Raw genomic sequence first — 20,345 nt, 5'->3', positions numbered from 1 at the left:
TTACACAACATTTGTAAACGGGAACTATACCTTATCGCTTTTAAACTTATAACTATATTAAACACAACTTTTTATTAACCAGGATCATAACACTCGAAATCGTTAAAGTTTCTACTTAGCGCTATTTAGAACAAACCAACAGAATAATTATTGTCTTTATAAAGGCTTGAAATTAACAATGAACTTCCCGTTGAACTTAAACAGATAGAGCATATAAATAGTTTTAAGAGCCAAATAAAAAGATATGTACCAAATCAAACGCAATAGTTCAAGGATCTAATATTATTTATGATTTAAATATGGTTTTTAAAAACATTTGTTTTTATCCTACTTTGCTCCTAGGAGGAGCATAGGACTGGTGTATGATTATTGTATATAACTATGAACCAGTTTCTGACGTCATTGGGTTTACTAGGTAGGTGACGAACGTACCGTAGTTTTTTCTTTATTTTAGATATTTAAGGTTATTTATATTTACTGTTTTTATTTTGTTGGTATTTTTTTTTAATATTGAATATTATTGAAATATAGCAATTAGTTAATATTAATTTTTTTTATTTTTATATGTAATGTGTATAAAGCTATATAATATTGAATATAATTTTTATAGTGACCTGACTGGGCTTTGAACCCGAGACCCTTCAGTTAAAGGACCAGTGCAATAACCATTGGTCAGCTCAGGTTTTTAAAAACATTAGTTTAAACTTATGTTTTTTTTAAACTGTATAATTTATTAAGCTTATAAGTATAATAATAACTTATAAGTATAATGCAAAAACAAAGACTGAAAAATGTATTAAATGTATATAAATAAAATATATATATATTGAATTTTTTAAATAAGATAAATGAATTTGTTAGCTTTTGTATTTTCAAAACCTCATTTCAAATATTGATAATATTAAAAGATCATATAGTATAAGTTTAGGCTAAGATTTATAACTTAAACAATTTCTAAATTTATTATGTTATTTATTTTCAGTTTTGTAATAAAATAAAAAAAAAAAATGTTATCAACTTGATTGACACCAGTCCCACCGGCAATTTTCCATGTTTCCTTATGTAAATCTTTATGAGCGAACGCAACGCAGCAAAATTATATGTACGTAAGCTATTATTATTAGTATTATGAAGAGAATGTTGTCCAGCAACTTCTCTCGCATAACACTCTTTCCCTATTTTGGCGTTGTAATCACCAATTATTAATAACATATGTATGCTTACTTTGTTGCTGTATAACTTATCTAATTTATCATCGCAGACATCTTTATTGTTCTCTCTAGTGTCCTCAGCCGTATATTGAGATCAAAGACAAATCTTTAAATTTACCCCTCAGTCTCATGTAGCACAATCTGTCTTTTACTGGCTCAAATTATAGGATGCTATTTCTTGTTTTATACCGATATAAAAAATTAATTCATTTTTCTTTTTTATTTCTTACCTTCAAATTTGATTTCTAATCCAGCAACATTATTTTTTCTGTAATTTCCTCAATTCCTTGCCTTCATTTCTCCTGCTTCGAAAGCGAAGCAGGAGAAGTGAAGGCAAGAGTGAGAGGTGTGAAGCTTCATATCCATAGATCTGCTATCGTCTTACACATTACTCTCCTTTCGGTGCCTTTTGAAATGTATGAAAAGATTTTTGGAAGGTGGATTTTAGGTTTTAGGTTTGGTATTTTTATTTTTAGAAGATATTTTTAGATATAAGTGTATTTTTAATTTTTCATTTTGTTGATTTTATAATTCAATAAAGTTGGGTCAAACCAATGGTTTGTATTGTAGCACTTTTCCCTTCAACAAGTGAAAATTCTGCTTTTAAATACAGTCTATGTATAGCTATCACACTATTAAAATTTCATTCATATACAAAACTCTTTCTAGGATTGCATATATTTAGGATGAACGATTTATGCAGTCTGAAATAAAGCAAAAATTAATATAAAAAGGGGTTAACATAATGCTCGATTTTAAGGGTTAATTGTGTGAGTTAAGGAAAATAATTATATTTTTTAATGTCATGGAATTTACCGTTAGCTTTTTGCGTTTATAGAAATTTGAAAAAACGTACGATTTCGGAAATATAAGGTGTCAAAAATTCAAATTTTACAAATTTCAAGGGGCGATAACTTGAAAGGGGGTGGAGATGGAAAAAAATTTTCTTCTAACGAAATGAACTATTTGTTAATTTCTAAAAGTCTCTAAAATTTCAAGCTTCTACAAGCTGGGGTCTAGAAGAAAAACGACATCAAAAATTTGGAAAAAAAAGACTTTAGATAACGGTAAATTTGAACGGCCATTTTGTTTTTCTAAAGTTTAACTGTAGTATACCGCGCTAGGGAAAGCAAGCCGCTGCCTTTCTGCGTTTGCAAAATTTCAAAAATGCTTATGGTTTCATTGCAACAAAAAGTTAAAAAAGGCCATTTTTAAGGTTTTGGGGGGGTATAACTTCTAGAGGGGGGGAGATAGGTAAAAATTTTGTTCTACGGAAGTAAGTTTCTAGTAAAGATCTATGTACATATAAAATTTCAGCTTTCTATCTTCAAGGGTGTAGAAGTTTTGTAAACAAAAAAAGTGTCCACGGACGGACGGACGGACGGACGGACGGACGGACGGACGGACGGACGGACGGACGGACGGACGGACGGACGGACGGACGGACGGACAGAGTGAAACTAATAAGCACTTTTTTCAAAAAATTTTTTGGAAAAGTGCTAAAAACTAACATAATATTATAATATTAAAAGAAAACTAAATAAGTATATTTTTAATGTGAATTTTTGTTTATTTTATAGTTTATTGTTACTTTCTGTGATTTATACTGATCATAACTGTGTTTCGAATAAAATTATTATAAATTACCTCAAAAATCCTTTTTTAGTTGGACAAGGGTAGTGTGACCCGTTTACGGATGACGGTGACTCTGTGGAAACATAACCGTCACCTATATCTGGGTGATCTGGTCCTTAAGGTTATTTTTCATAAATCTACGAATCAGGACATTCTTAGGAGCCCTTGCATGATGCAGATTTACTTGGATGCACGTCACAGATATACTAATTCTAAAGGCTCTTGTCTATGGGCATAGGCCCTTTAGACAAAGGCTTTTCCTTCCCTTTATCGCTTTCTTGCGTAATTTGATGGGCGCCTGCTTTGCCATTAATTCTTTTGACGTCATAGGTGCAGCACTAGTCCTTCCTTTATCTTCCTGTACACACTGATTATCCACTCCCTGATATTTTTTAATTATTGTACGTGATGGGTACGTGATTGTTGTACATGACGCTGCAGTGAATTGTGGGTGAGAGTTCACAATTTATCCATCTCATCCATGACGGCTACTTTGATTTTCCCCATCTGGGCTTCGGATTCACTTGGATAGCTACTCATATACGTTTTACACAGAAAAAAAAAGAATTAGCATAAAGAGAGTATCAAAGTCTCTTACAAGTGAAATGTTCTTTTTCCTACTGCCATCTCTGAAAAATATTAAAATAGGGAAAAAAATTTATGTGAAATTAAAAGAAAACACGATTTAAAATATTTAATTATAATTATATGTATTAGTTAAAAAAATTGTATAAAGTAAAATTGGGAGGTAAAAGATTGTACTAAAGGTTACATAAATTATTCAAAATAAAAGAGATATAATAAGGTAATCAAGTTAATTATATTATAGTTAATTATATAATAGATTATACAAACCCAATCATATTGAATGAAAGTGAAAAGAAAAAGAAAGGAATTAATGGAAAGAAATTATTGACCGCAAAAATGTATTAATATCGTTAAACTTTGACGAACAATTTTTTGCCTTGTATCTAGCATCAATATAAATATAACAATTTTTTTTAATTTGAAAATAATTATCACTAATATTTATTTGCATTACACTTATTTAGAAAATAATAAAAATTTTTTTTTTGAATTTTATATGACGGCCACACTTTTTTAACTTAAAAATGTAAACAAAACAAACCAATTTTTCACTTACGTATATTTTTTTATTTACTGCACTTTTTTATTGCACTTTCGCTACAGAAAATTATATTTTTATTTAAAAAAACAATATTTTACAAAACGCCGCGAAATATGTCTTATTCGACAAGCAGATTTTTTTTTTCAAATTTTGACAAACTGTCTAACGAAACATAAATATTTTATGAAAATTAGCATTATCAAATATCAAATTTTAAATGTTATTTACAATCAGAACGAAATATTGATAAATTTGTATGATTTCTGGAGAAAATATTTTTTTTTCCAAAATTTCCGAATTTTTATTAAATTACTTAATGGATAAAATAAAAATCATCACTTCTAATTAAATTTTAACAATTTTGCTTATAGTTTAGTATAAAATTTAACACGAAAAATTAAAAAGGGGGGGAAAATATTATTACTTTTTGGCTTACGCTGGGAGCAACTTTTTGTGTTATTCTATGCTGGCTTCAAAAATTTTCTACTACTCTCTGTCCACACAGTATAACAAATCCATGCTATATATACATTTGAAATAATTCTGACTTAAACAAAAATAATCAAGTATTTTTAGATAATTTTGTAATAATTTTGAAGACTTTAATTTAATTTTTTTTTTTCTTTCAGATTGTAAAATTTTGCGCAAATTTAAATATGATATATATAAATTTACACGCATTAGAAAGTTATCCAAAATATACATTCCAAAATACTTTAGTATCTAAATTGTGCAAATGTAAACAATAAAAAATTCTTCCATATAATTTTCAAAACCATAACTGTGCGGTGATAAATTTAATGTATTAAAAGAATCATGTATGTACATATATTATTCTTACTATAGTTTTTGCATTTTTGAAATCAAATCTTTAAAAAATATTTTTATGCAAAATAGCAATATTTTTATACATTATTAAAAAAAAGTGTTTTCTAATTTTTTTATTATACAAAAAAATTATACTTTGAAAAATTCATTCCAAAAAGTATTTTTGGATAATTGTGGTTAAAACAAATATTTTCTGTAAAATGGATGTGCTTCCCAGTGGATATATATTTCGCGAATTACAGGATATTTGTAATACTGGTTATTTTTCATCCCAAGCATCTATTGAAGACCAATGGCATCAGGTAAGTAGGATGCTTTATATTAAATAATATGTTATTTTTCTTCCAAAAATTTACTTTATAGATTAAGTATAGTTGGTGTAGAGCGGAATGAAAACAAAAAAAGATCTGGTATTATCAAACAAAAAAAAATCAGAAATTTTTATTCCTTTTTATCGTTTTATATGTTCGATGTTCAGATTTTTAATAAGTTTTTTTTTCCAAATTCAGTAACTCTTTCGTTTGCCCAAAAGACCTAAATCAGATAAGATAAGCAGAAATTGTAATGAAATGAGTGATTTCAAATTATGAGCAGATTCCAGTGTTCATTCTTCTGTTTGTGGCGAGCTCAATTGCAATGAATAAGTTATAATTTCTCACATTTTGAATGATAGTTGATATTTGGCTAGTCCTAAAATAATCAAATATTACATCGTTTTCCAATGGCCTGTGAAAAATTCAACTATAATTTTACCTATTTTGATATATACATAATTTAATATGAAATGGAAATACAATAAAAACTTAATATGATATGCGAAAAACAGCTTTTTTAGCACTTTTCCAAAAAATTTTTTGAAAAAAGTGCTTATTAGTTTCACTCTGTCCGTCCGTGGACACATTTTTGGTTTACAAAACTTCTACACCCTTGAAGATAGAAAGCTGAAATTTCATACGTACATAGATCTTTACTAGAAACTTATTTCCGTAGAAGAAAATTTTTACCTATCTCCTCCCCCCTCCAGAAGTTATACCCCCCCAAAACCCTAAAAATGGCCTTTTTTACCTATTTGTTGCAATGAAACCATAAGCATTTTTGAAAGTTTGCCAACGCAGAAACACAGTGGCTTGCTTCCCCTTGCGCGGTATTCTATAGTTAAAATTTAGAAAAACAAAATGGCCGTTCAAATTTACCGTTATCTAAAGTCCTTTTTTTCCAAATTTTTGATGTCGTTTTTCTTCTACACCCCAGCCTTTAGAAGCTTGAAATTTTAGGAGCTTTCAGACATTAACAAATAGTTCATTTTGTTAGAAGAAAATTTTTTTCCATCTCCACCCCCTCTCAAGTTATCACCTCTTGAAATTCGTAAAATTTGAATTTTTGACACCTTATATTTCCGAAACCGCAAGCTTTTTCAAATTTTTATAAACGCAAAAAGCTAACGGTAAAATCCATGAAATTAAAAAATATAATTATTTATCTTAACTCACACAATTAACCCTTAAAATCAAGCATTATGTTAACCCCTCTTTATATTAATTTTTGCTTTATTTCAAAGACTTCATATATGCGTCATCCTAAATATATGCAACCCTAGAAATAGTTTTGTATATGAATGAAAATAACTTTAATAGTGTGATAGGTATACATAGACTGTATTTAAAAGCAGAGTTTTCACTTGTTGAAGGGAAAAGTGCTACAATACAAACCATTGGTTTGACCCAACTTTATTTTATTTTATAATATTTTCACCAGTTATAATATTTTCACATAACTTTCGAAATCACATAACTTTTAAGTTCGTAAATGAATTATTTTTCCAGCAGTTTCATATATGTTTCAATTTCGTTAGTAAGATGTTATGATAAACTCTTTAAAATTTAAGAAGATCGCAGCAACTACTGAAATAATAAATGCTGAATAACATTTTCGTAGGTTATTGTAACTTTCAATCTTCCAAACTTTAAATCAATTTAACTTAATGGAAATTTCTTCATGCAACTGCATGGATGACGTAATCAAAGAAACGAGTTAAAGGCAGAAAAATTAATTAAAAAATTTTTCTCTTCGAACTGGACTCGAACCAGTGACCTACCGCTTTCTAGGCGGACGCTCTACCAACTGAGCTACAGAGGCATGAAAAAATTGCCGACGAAAGGTTCTCTACATTGCTTTTTACTGTAATCCACATGATTACTAAGTTTTTTTTTTTTTTTTTTTTTTTTTAAACTTTATTTATTCAATTTTTTTTTCTCTTGTTTTTTTTTACATAACAAAAAAAGTTTCAAAAAAATTATTAATTTAAATTTGGTTAACTAACTTAAAAACTAGTGGTTTTTGTTGTTAGTTTTGTTTTTAACTTATTGCTAACAAAAAAAGAAATTTTTTTTTTATATTGTTTAAATATATACATTTTTTACTATTATTTTTAGGAAAAATTGTATCAAAAACCTAAAATTAATTCTGTTATTATGAAATAAAACTTAATTTTAAACTAGGCTAACTTATTCTACGCTATAACTAAACTTAATACTATTGAGGAAATACCTGAAGTACTTTGCACCCGGTATTTCAGTGATTAATATTATTGTTCTAACCACCAGTAATTTCTATTAATGAAAGTATCTCTAATTGGTATGCTCATATCGAACTTCAAATTACTATCACTCAAATAGGATGGTTCGTAACATATACTTTTACATGTAGCCCGTCTATTATAATGATATAATATAGGGACATGCGCGGTATCCTGGATATAACCTTTACTATCCAAGTATATAAAATGTTCGGGTGCGATGAAGCCCGATATTAAACTTTTTTTAATGTACTCAACGTTTTGGTAAAATATATTTGATATTAGACCGTTTTCATGAGTTTTCAGTGCCCTGTCGAAATGCCTTCTAATTAATTTAATTAAGAAATTATCTATTCTATTGATGTTTGCTATCTTATAAATGTATTTATTAGAATAGTATTGCTGATGTTCTGTTTCTGGTTTTCGATTTAAACCTATACAAACTCTAATACATTTTCGCTCGAATAATCTAAGTTTTTCCATCAGACTTGCACTCACATTATACCAAATTGGTATAGCATATGACATCACTGGTCTAATGAGTGCAAGATATGAAATCACTTTTACCCTATTGCTAACCTTTTTATTATAAAACAAACGTCTCGACGCCATGAATGCCTTATTTGCTTTTTCTATAATTTTTTTTACGTGTAGAATATAATTAAGGTTTCTGTGTATGTAAACTCCTAAATATTTAACTACTTTTTTATTTTCTAAGAAATTATTGTCATTCACTTTTATTTTGAAATTTTTCCAGTTTTTTTTTATATTGGAATTAACTTTGTCTGTGGTGTTGCGAAACAGTATTGTTTCGCACTTATTAAAATTAATCTTTAAAGCCCATACTTTGCTATAATCCCTTGTTAGATTAAACATTTTTTGAACTTTACTTTGTATTTTTTCTACCGTACTATCTGCTGAGTAAATTATTATGTCGTCTGCAAATGCTAGCGAATAGCTATTTCCTTTTACTCGTCCTAATTTTTCTAGTAATTCGATTATGTAAATTGAGAATAAAATAGGAGAGTTTATAGTACCCTGTTGAAGTCCATTTTCAATCCTAAAGACCTGTCTACATAGATTTGAATCATTGGCTATTATAAATTCGTGATTAGTTATCATATCCACAATTATACTTATTAATTGCTCGGGAAACTCATATGTTATTAGTTTATATACTAATCCCTCTGTCCAAATATTGTTAAAAGCCTTTTCAAAATCTATCATACATGCTCCTATACCAAATTTTTTATTTATGAACCAACAAATATCTGAGGTCAATTTTGTGATAGCATGGACAGTACTATGCTTGTACCTAAATCCAAACTGGTTTTCAGGCATAAGCCGCTTTTCTTCAACAAATTCTACTATTTTGTCATTAATTATTGCTTCATACACTTTACTTATGTTAGGAAGCAGACTTATAGGTCTGTAACTATCTACATCCTTAGGATCCTTTCCTGGTTTCTTTAGCATCACAACTTTAGCTTTTTTCCATATAGATGGGAAATAGCAGTAGTTTAATGCATTATTGAATAAGATAACATATTGTGATATAATGTTCGTACTCAAGCTTTTTAATACTATATTAGGTATTTCATCTACACCCGCCGAAGTTTTATTCCTAAGGTTTTTAAACTTTAAATTTAAGTCTGAGATTGTTATAAAAAATCTATTATTATTTTCGTTTGATGATTTATTTGTTTCACTAAAGTTACACAGGGTAATTTCATTATTTTGTTTTCTAATTTTATTTTCTTTAAACTGTGTAACGCTTTCTCTAACTGTCGCATGAAAATTATTACCATCTGTAATTACATTTTTGTGTGTATTCTCTAAATGAGTCCCTAAAATCTTATAAATATCTACTGGTGTGTTGACTATATATTTATTTGCATTGTTTTTTTCAAGTGTATTAATATCAAATTGCATGAATTATTATCTATATTGAGATTTACAATTTTTTGGTCTTGTCTAGTATAAAAAATTTTTTTAATTTCAGGAAACATATTTTGGTTATTAGGTTGTATTTTCTGTATTCTGTTTATCCAGTACTTATCTACTTCTATGTTTATTTGTTCTTTAATGAGACATTTTATGTTTCGTAATAGACTTTTTAATAAGATTATGTCATAAGATGTAAAGTCCAGCCTTTGGCTGTAAATTTTGTGTATGTCGTTAATTAGTTTATTTTTCATTTTACATAATTTTTTCAATTTCGCAGACTCAAGATTTTTTAAATAATTTATTTTTTTTGATACAGGGATCACTTCTACCATAGTTTTTTTTATTACTTGTTCAATTTCTAGGAGATGCCTATTTATATTCGGAATATTAATATTGGTATTATCTTGTATTTTATTTATACTATTTGAGTACTTAAGCTCGAAATTATTGTCTAATTTTTGACGAAATTTTTCCCAATTGGTTTTGTGGTAACAATATTTGTTACTAGTATTATCTTGGACACCCTGTATTTCTATATTAAATTCGAAACCGATAGCATTATGATCGCTGTCGTATGCTTTCGTTTCTAGGTTATTTGTATTTGTATTTAATGAATTTAATCTGGTATCCGCAAGAATTAAATCTATATAAGCACCCGACCTTGGATATGTTGGTGTATCTGAATGAAAAAGTGTACATTTATAGGTAATATTATTTGAAATCAGCCACTTGTACAGTCTTGTTCCCCTGTTATTGATATTTTCATTACGCCAAGATGAATGCTTAGCGTTTAAATCTCCAGCAATGATGTAATAATTGTTCAAATTATTTAAATTAAGTTTAATAAATAAATTCTCCAATTCGTCAATAAATTTATTATCAGAACCACTAGGGGCATAAATAGCTATGACATACAAAAATTTTTTGTTTCCTATTTTTAATTTTATGATACAAGGTTCCACACATTCGTAACTATCAAATACTGAATTTGAGACAATTTCATAGGCTAAACCTTTTTTAATACATATATCTGTACCTCCTCCATTTAATTCATTTCTGCGATCTCTCCTTATAAAGTTATAATTTTCTATTTCTAAATAATGTTTTGAGTTTAATTTAGTTTCGTTCAAACACACAATATCAGGATTTTCTTCTTCTAAAAAATGTATTAAAGAATATCTTTTACTATAGGATACTAATGAATTCACGTTAATTGAAATCAATTTTACTCTATCAGAATCTATATTTGCATCAATCATTACTGATAGTTAGGTGATATTCCATACATATCAATAATTTGAGTAATCATTACTGAATGATCCCCCAATTGTTTTTCAATTTTATTGAATTTTTGCTGAATGTTTCGTAATTCTTCAAGTATTTTGTTAACAGAATTATTATTATCTATATTATTATTATTATTATTATTATTATTATTATTGTTAGTTCTAATTACATTACTATTGTTGTTATTATTGTTAGTATACATATTATTGTTTCTTAATGCATTAGAAAAAGATATACCTGTTTGTATATAATTATTATAACTCATATGTCTCTGAGTAATGTTTTGTTTTAATTTAATTTTCAATTCTTCTTTGATTTGGATTCGTCTCTTATACTCTGGACAGTTTTTGTAAGATGCTGGATGGCCATGTTGCTTACATAGTGTGCAATATAATTTGTCTCTCCCATCTTCACTCCTAATTTTACATTCTCCAATTTTGTGATTTTCTCCGCATTTAACACATCTATAGTCCATGTGACAATTAGCTGCTGTATGCGAAAACCTTTGGCATCTAGTACATTGCTGTATAGGTTTTCTCTTGATATTCTCCCATGTAACAATACTATGATCGATTTCTTTAATATTTTTAATGTCGTTTACTGAACTATTAGGCGATGCTTGAACAATATAGTACGGCAAATTAATATTCTGTTCAATCGATCTTTTAGTTGCTAATTGGGTAACTTTTTCAAATGTTATGCTCTTTTTCTCTTTAGCTTTTAAGCAATTTAGAATCTCATCGCAACTGTAATTGTTACTAATACCTTTAAGAACAAGTGTTACTTTTTTTATTTCTTTAGGTGTGTATGTGTAATAGTTTGTCTCTGCTTTGGAAAGCATGTCACAAATATTTTTGTAATCATCTAAGTTTTTAGTATAGATTACCGCGTGGTTATTGTTTAATTCTTTAACGAGGAAATTGTCAATTTTTAAATCATTTTTAATCGATTTTTTCAAAAATAATACTTCTGCATTATACAAATTGATAGGTGGCATTTTAGATTTATTAGTTTGTTGTGTATTTTTATTAGTGCTTAATTTATTAACATTATCTGTAGTTTTATCGTTTTTATTATAATTATTGTGATTTTGTGTGCAATTAGATATTTCTATATTATTATTACGTGTATTCATCTTAGCATTATTAGTAATTGATTTACTGTTTTTTTTTTTCTTTATTTTTTTGTTTTAATATTTCAACATAATTAATGTAGTCATCCTTGTCATTATTATGATCCAAAATAATATTTGGATCCCCAATATCACTGTTTTCACCTTCAATTTCCATTAAAGGTTGAAATCGATTATGTGACTCATTTTGCACAAGGTTGTCCTCATGCAAATTTTTATCATTAATGTTAGACCCACATAAAGAGTCTTTAAGTTTATCAAACTCAATTTTTAATTTATCATATTGGCTTAGTAAATTTTCATAAAGTTTTTTAGATACGACCTTCGGCGTTTTTTGTTTAACATGTGCCATAGTTTTCAAATTGGGTTTCTTTATAATTTTATGAATTTTTTTATTTGTCTCACTTTTAGGATCATGTAGAAAATCTACATCTTTTATAGTTTCAGATCCTTCGACCGTTTCTGATTGCATAAATGCAATCAGAACTTGTGTTACACTAATTTACTAAGAAAAGTTTTTTATTTTCTTTTTCTTTTTAACAATTTAAAATTAAAGTATTTACATAAATACATATAACATACGTACATTTATATGCACATATGTATATTTATTTATTTATTTTTTTTTTAAGTTTAAAAGGTTGAGTTAAATGAATTTTAAACTGTGTAAGGTGTTTAAAGTTTTCAATCTATACGTCTGTACAAAATGAGTACTCGAAGTAAACTCCATGATTACTAAGTATTTGTTTACATTGACTGCTACATACAATCTACTATTGAAACACAGAATAACAAGAACATATATATTTATAGGATTGTGCCTATTACACTAATTATATTATGAATGATAATTAATATAAATTATAATTAATATAAATGGCAATTAATATAAATGATAATTAATAAAAATGATAGTTAATATAAGTGATAATTAATATAAATGATAATTCATATAAATGATAATTAATATGAATGATAATTAATATAAATGATAATTAATATAAATGATAATTAATATGAATGATAGTTAATATATATGATAATTATTGTAAATGATAATTAATATAAAAGATAATTAATATAAATGATAATTAGTATAAATGATAATTAGTGTATATGATAATCAATACAAATGATAATTTATATAAATAATAATTAATATAAATGATAATTAATATAAATTATAACTAATATTGATTATAATTAATATAAATGATAATTAATATGAATGATAATTAATATAAATGATTATTAATATAAATGATAATTAATGTAAATGATAATTAATATAAATGACAATTAGTATAAATGATATTAAATATAAATGATAATTAATGCAAATGATAATCAATACAAATGATAGTTAATATAAATGATAATTAATATAAATGATAATTGATATAAATGATAATTAATATAAATGATAAATAATATAAATGATAATTCGTATAAATCATAATTAATATAAATGATAATTAATATGAACGATATATAATATAAATAACAATTAATGATATAATTAATATAAATGACAATTAATATAAATGAGAATTAATATAAATGATAATTAATGCAAATGATAATCAATATAAATGATAATTAATATAAATGATAATTAATATAAACGATAATTGATATAAATGATAATTAATATAAATGATAATTAATAAAAATGATAATTCATATAAATGATAATTAATATAAATGATAATTAATATAAATGATAATTAATATAAATGATAATTAATATGAATGATAGTTAATATATATGATAATTATTATAAATGATAATTAATATAAATGATAATCAATATAAATGATAATTAATACAAATGATAATCAATACAAATAATAATTAATATAAGTAATAATGAATATAAATGATAATTGATATAAGTGATAATTAATATAAATGATTATTAATATAAATGATAATTAATATAAATGATAATTAATACAAATGATAATCAATACAAATGATAATTAATATAAATGATAATTAATGTAAATGATAATTAATATAAATGACAATTAATATAAACGATAATTAATATAAATGATAATTAATATAAAAGATAATTAACATAAATGATAATGAATATAACTGATAATTAATATAAATGGTATAATTAATATAAATAATAGTTAATATAAATGGTAATTACTGTATATGATAATCAATATTTGTATTGATAATTTATATAAATAATAATTAATATAAATGATAATTAATATAAATTCTCATGATAATTAATATAAATGATCATTAATATGAATGATAATTAATATAAATGATAATCAATATAAATGATAATTAATATAAATGATAATTAATATAAACGATAATTGATATAAATGATAATTAATATAAATGATAATTAATAAAAATGATAATTCATATAAATGATAATTAATATAAATGATAATTAATATAAATGATAATTAATATAAATGATAATTAATATGAATGATAGTTAATATATATGATAATTTTTATAAATGATAATTAATATAAAAGATAATTAATATAAATGATAATTAATACAAATGATAATCAATACAAATAATAATTAATATAAATAATAATTAATATAAATGATAATTGATATAAGTGATAATTAATATAAATGATTATTAATATAAATGATAATTAATATAAATGATAATTAATACAAATGATAATCAATACAAATGATAATTAATATAAATGATAATTAATGTAAATGATAATTAATATAAATGACAATTAATATAAATGATAATCAATATAAATGATAATTAATACAAATGATAACCAATACAAACGATAATTAATATAAATGATAATTAATATAAATGATAATTGATATAAATGATAATTAATATAAATGATAATTAATATAAAAGATAATTAACATAAATGATAATGAATATAACTGATAATTAATATAAATGGTATAATTAATATAAATAATAGTTAATATAAATGGTAATTACTGTATATGATAACCAATATTTGTATTGATAATTTATATAAATGATCATTAATATGAATGATAATTAATATAAATGATAATAAATATAAATGATAATTAATATGAACGATAATTATTATAAATGATTATTAATATAAATGATTATTAATATAAATGATAATTAATGTAAATGATAATTAATATAAATGACAATTAATATAAATGATAATTAATATAAATGATAATTAATATAAATGATAATTACTGTATATGATAATCTATACAAATGATAATTTATATAAATAGTAATTAATATAAATGATAATTAATATAAATTATATCTAATATTGATGATAATTAATATAAATGATAATTAATATAAATGATAATTAATACAAATGATAATCAATACAAATAATAATTAATATAAATGATAATTAATATAAATGATAATTGATATAAGTGATAATTAATATAAATGATTATTAATATAAATGATAATTAATATAAATGATAATTAATACAAATGATAATCAATACAAATGATAATTAATATAAATGATAATTAATGTAAATGATAATTAATATAAATGACAATTAATATAAATGATAATTAATATAAATGATAATTAATACAAATGATAATCAATACAAACGATAATTAATATAAATGATAATTAATATAAATGATAATTGATATAAATGATAATTAATATAAATGATAATTAATATAAAAGATAATTAACATAAATGATAATGAATATAACTGATAATTAATATAAATGGTATAATTAATATAAATGATAGTTAATATAAATGATAATTGCTGTATATGATAATCAATACAAATGATAATTTATATACATAATAATTAATATGAATGATAATTAATATAAATTATAACTAATATTGATGATAATTAATATAAATGATAATTAATGTAAATGATAATTAATATAAATGACAATTAATATAAATGATAATTCATATAATTGATAATTAATGTAAATGATAATATAAATGATGATTAATGTAAATGATAATTTATATAAATGTTAATATCAATGATAATTAATAAAAACGACAATTAATATAAATGATAATTAATATGAATGATAATTAATATAAATGATAATTAATGTAAATGATAATTTATATGAATGATAGTTAATATATATGATAATTATTATAAAAGATAATTAATATAAAAGTTTATTAATACAAATGATAATGAATATAACTGATAATTAATATAAATGGTATAATTAATATAAATGATAGTTAATATAAATGGTAATTATTGTATATGATAATCAATATTTGTATTGATAATTTATATAAATAATAATTAATATAAATGATAATTAATATAAATTCTCATGATAATTAATATAAATGATCATTAATATGAATGATAATTAATATAAATGATAATTAATATAAATGATAATTAATATGAACGATAATTGTTATAAATGATTACTAATATAAATAATTATTAATATAAATGATAATTAATGTAAATGATAATTAATATAAATGACAATTAATATAAATGATAATTAATATAAATGATAATTAATATAAATGATAATTACTGTATATGATAATCTATACAAATGATAATTTATATAAATAGTAATTAATATAAATGATAATTAATATAAATTATATCTAATATTGATGATAATTAATATAAATGACAATTAATATAAATGATAATGAATACAAATGATAATCAATACAAATGATAATTTATGTAAGTGATAATCAGTACAAATGATAATTAAAATTAATGATAATTAATATAAATGATAATCGATATAAATGATAATTAATACAAATGATAATTAATATAAATTATAATTAATATAAATGATATTTAATATAAATGATAAATTATATAAATGATTATTAATGGAAATTACTAAATTTTATAATTATTTAACTATAAATCAATTAAGTGCGCTTTTGCCAAGTTCGCAAGCATATATTTGTATGAACAGCTGTTTTTGATATTAAAAAATTATAAAGCCGGTGAAAGATCAAGATGAACAGCTCAACATCTTCAATCAATATTAAAATTGTTAAAAATTACAACCACGAATTAAATTCAACCAAATTTCGAAAATTCATTAACAGAAAAACGTTGTTAAATTTCTTTAAAAAAATGATTTTATATGTTTGTGTGACTGTAATATTTCTATTTTTTATATTTTTTTATGCGACTAACGAAATGTGAGTGAAACTTTGAGTATAATTATTAGTATAATTTTTTTTTGTGCGACCCGAAGCAATGTGCGGAAACCCTAAAATGGTCCTTGATGATAAATAAGTTGACACGTCTGATGTAAAGTAACAGAAATATTCCACTCTATTCTCATCTTTGAGTTCTACTTTATTTCATATGTAATCGAAGCTCCTGGCTCCTTACTAAGCTTTTTAAAACATAATACACAAAAGTGTAATACAAAAAGTAATAAGTTTTTACGTTTTCTTTTTATCAATCGTATTGCATACATAACCTACCTTATGTGATTGAAACAAATTTTTCATATTCAGTTTTTGGTGGAAACGTACTTTCCTATAGTAAAGAAGTGTAAGTAAACAATTTTTGGCAACCATAATTTATATGACAGTAAAATAGAAAATTTCATATAGCCAAGTAAGTAAAAAAGTTAACATAATAAACAAATACACAAACTCTTAAAAAGAACGCAATACTGTGCGAATCTTAGAAAACAGAAAGTCCAAGTCTGGCATTTAATCTTATTTTTCGTCTAATTTTTTATTTTATGGTATTTAGCAAAAGAAAGATAGTATGAATATATTTGTTCCAGCTGATTTGTCTTTTTATAAATAGTCTCTGCTTTTACATAAATTTATCAAATACAGGCGTGAATTAGTACAATTTTTCAATAAGTACATTTATGGCACAAAAAATTTATATAAGTACATACTTAAATGGCACAAAAAATTAGGATTCTTAAACAGGAACCAGGAAGATCTTCAACAACCAACCCAATACCATGGTTTATAGATTATTGCGCATTTGAAATATTGCGGAATTCCATAAGCAATTAAAAAAGGTTAAAGATGAATCTTTCCAAGTAACATGACGTACGATTAAGCAAGTAAAATCGTTCGATCTCCTTGACGTCCTTAACTCAAAAGTTATTTCGCAAAAATTTTCCAATGAAGAACTGTAAAACTAGCAAAATTAAAACTAGCACATGATGAACCACTTCCCTGAGATGATTTGGATAAGAATTTGCATAATTGTATGTAAAAAAATGTTTTTAAATTCTATATAGAACTGCAGCTCACATAAAAAGATTGATTTAAATTATGAAATTTACTAATACAACATCATAGTTGTGAAATTAATAAGTAATGTGCTTATTACACTAATAATTTAACTTAATGGAAATTTCTTCATGCAACTGCAGAACAGATGGATGACGTAATCAAAGGAACGAGTTAAAGGCGGAAAAATTAATTAAAAAATTTTTCTCTTCGAACAGGACTCGAACCAGTGACCTACCGCTTTCTAGGCGGACGCTCTACCAACTGAGCTACAGAGGCATGAAGAAATTGCCGACGAATTGTACTCTACATCTATATTATATTTTACAAGATTTTTCCAGTTCATGAACAGGTATACATATAATCTAATAAATAACAAAAACAAAAAAATGAAAATAGCAAAAGAGAATACTGGGTAGATACATTACTCAATTGATTATGCATACTGTAAAACAAAAACAAAAAATGAAAAGCGAAAAGCGAAAAGCGAAAAGCGAAAAAGAATAAAAAAAGAGTAGTAATATTTTTTTTGTTTTTTTGCTTTACTACCATAAACAAAAATAAAAAGCGAAATATTTTAAATGAGTTAAAATGTAAGAGTAAAATAATATTTTGTTGTTGTATAAGAACACGAATAACGTTACGTTACGTACTGATCTAGATAACGTTGTTTATAAGGAAATTTTTCGTTCTTAATTGTTAACTAATTCTTAATTTGAATTTTAATCATATCTATGTAATTAACAGTGACACATATTACATCTTAAAATTTATTAAATTAAAAATATTTCCATTACTTTTATTTATCATTAGTATTCAAACCAATATGATATTTATGCATATACAAGTATATACCTGCATATGTATACCATATTATGTACAAATTTTTCTAAACTTATTTTAAAATTGATTGCCACAATCCTGTTTTTACAACAGATAATGCTGCTTATAAGCAAACCACAGGGGCCCCTAGTTGCTTTATACTGTAATCCACATGATTACTAAGTATTTGTTTACATTGACTGCTACATACAATCTACTATCGAAACACACAATAACAAGAACATATATATTTATAGGATTGTGCCTATTACACTTATTATATTATGAATTTTACTAATACAACATCATAGTTGTGAAATTAATAAGTAATTTGCATATTACACTAATAATTTAACTTAATGGAAATTTCTTCATGCAACTGCAGAACAGATGGATGACGTAGTCAAAGGAACGAGTTAAAGGCAGAAAAGTTAATTAAAAAATTATTTTTTCTCCTCGAACTGGACTCGAACCAGTGATCTACCGCTTTCTAGGCGGACGCTCTACCAACTGAGCTACAGAGGCATGAAGAAATTGCCGTTTTCGTCGGCAATTTTACTAATACAACATCATAGTTGTGAAACTAACAAGTAATGTGCTTATTACACTGTTGTATTAGTAAAATTCATAATTTAATTCAATCTTTTTATGTGAGCTAAAATTCGGAGAGTTTTTTTCGGAAGCTGTAGTTCTATATAGAATTTAAAAACATTTTTTTACTCTTAAATTATGCAATTTTTTATCCAACTCATCTCAGGAAAGTTTTCATCAAGTGCTAGTTTTACTTTTGCTAGTTTTACAGTTCTTCATTGGAAAATTTTTACGAAATAATTTTTGAGTTAAGTACGTCAAGGAGATAGAACTGTTTTACTTGCTTAATCGTACGTCACGTTAATTGGAAAGATTCAACTTTAACCTTTTTTAATTGCTTATGGAATTCCGCAATATTTCAAATGCGCAATAATCTATAAACCACGGTATTGGGTTGGTTGTTGAAGATCTTCGTGGTTCCTGTTTAAGAATCCTAATTTTTTGTGCCATTTAAGTATGTACTTATATAAATTTTTTGTGCCATAAATGTACTTATTGAAAAATTGTACTAATTCACGCCTGTATTTGATAAATTTATGTAAAAGCAGAGACTATTTATAAAAAGACAAATCAGCTAGAACAAATATATTCATACTATCTTTCTTTTGCTAAATACCATAAAATAAAAAGTTAGACGAAAAATAAGATTAAATGCCAAACTTGGACTTTCTGTTTTCTAAGATTCGCACAGTATTGCGTTCTTTTTAGGAGTTTGTGTATTTGTTTATTATGTTAACTTTTTTACTTACTTGGTTATATGAAATTCTCTATTTTACTGTCATATAAATTATGGTTTCCAAAAATTGTTTATTTACACTTTTCCATCTTTACTATGGAAAAGTACGTTTCCACCAAAAACTGAATATGAAAAAATTGTTTCAATCACATAATCTACCTTATTGTATACAATACGATTGGTAAAAAGAAA

The 20,345-nt window shown here is 24.4% G+C and overlaps 1 protein-coding gene across 3 annotated transcripts in view; it reads left to right on the top strand.

The window, feature by feature from the left end:
* LOC129616022 (Krueppel-like factor 6) overlaps positions 1-20,345 on the top strand; it is a 245,725-nt gene that overhangs the window by 50,048 nt on the left and 175,332 nt on the right. For all 3 annotated transcript variants that reach the window (XM_055531448.1, XM_055531449.1, XM_055531447.1), the window contains one exon: positions 4,605-5,105. In XM_055531448.1, coding sequence (XP_055387423.1) covers positions 5,004-5,105 — 102 coding nt within the window. In that variant the 5' untranslated portion in view covers positions 4,605-5,003. The remainder of the gene's footprint in view (positions 1-4,604; positions 5,106-20,345) is intronic.

Source organism: Condylostylus longicornis, unplaced genomic scaffold (genome assembly GCF_029603195.1).
Source record: "Condylostylus longicornis isolate FDR11 unplaced genomic scaffold, ASM2960319v2 ptg000159l, whole genome shotgun sequence".
NCBI lineage: Eukaryota > Metazoa > Arthropoda > Insecta > Diptera > Dolichopodidae > Condylostylus > Condylostylus longicornis.
Note: the sequence above shows the minus strand (reverse complement) of the source record. Positions and strands in the feature narration are given on the sequence as shown.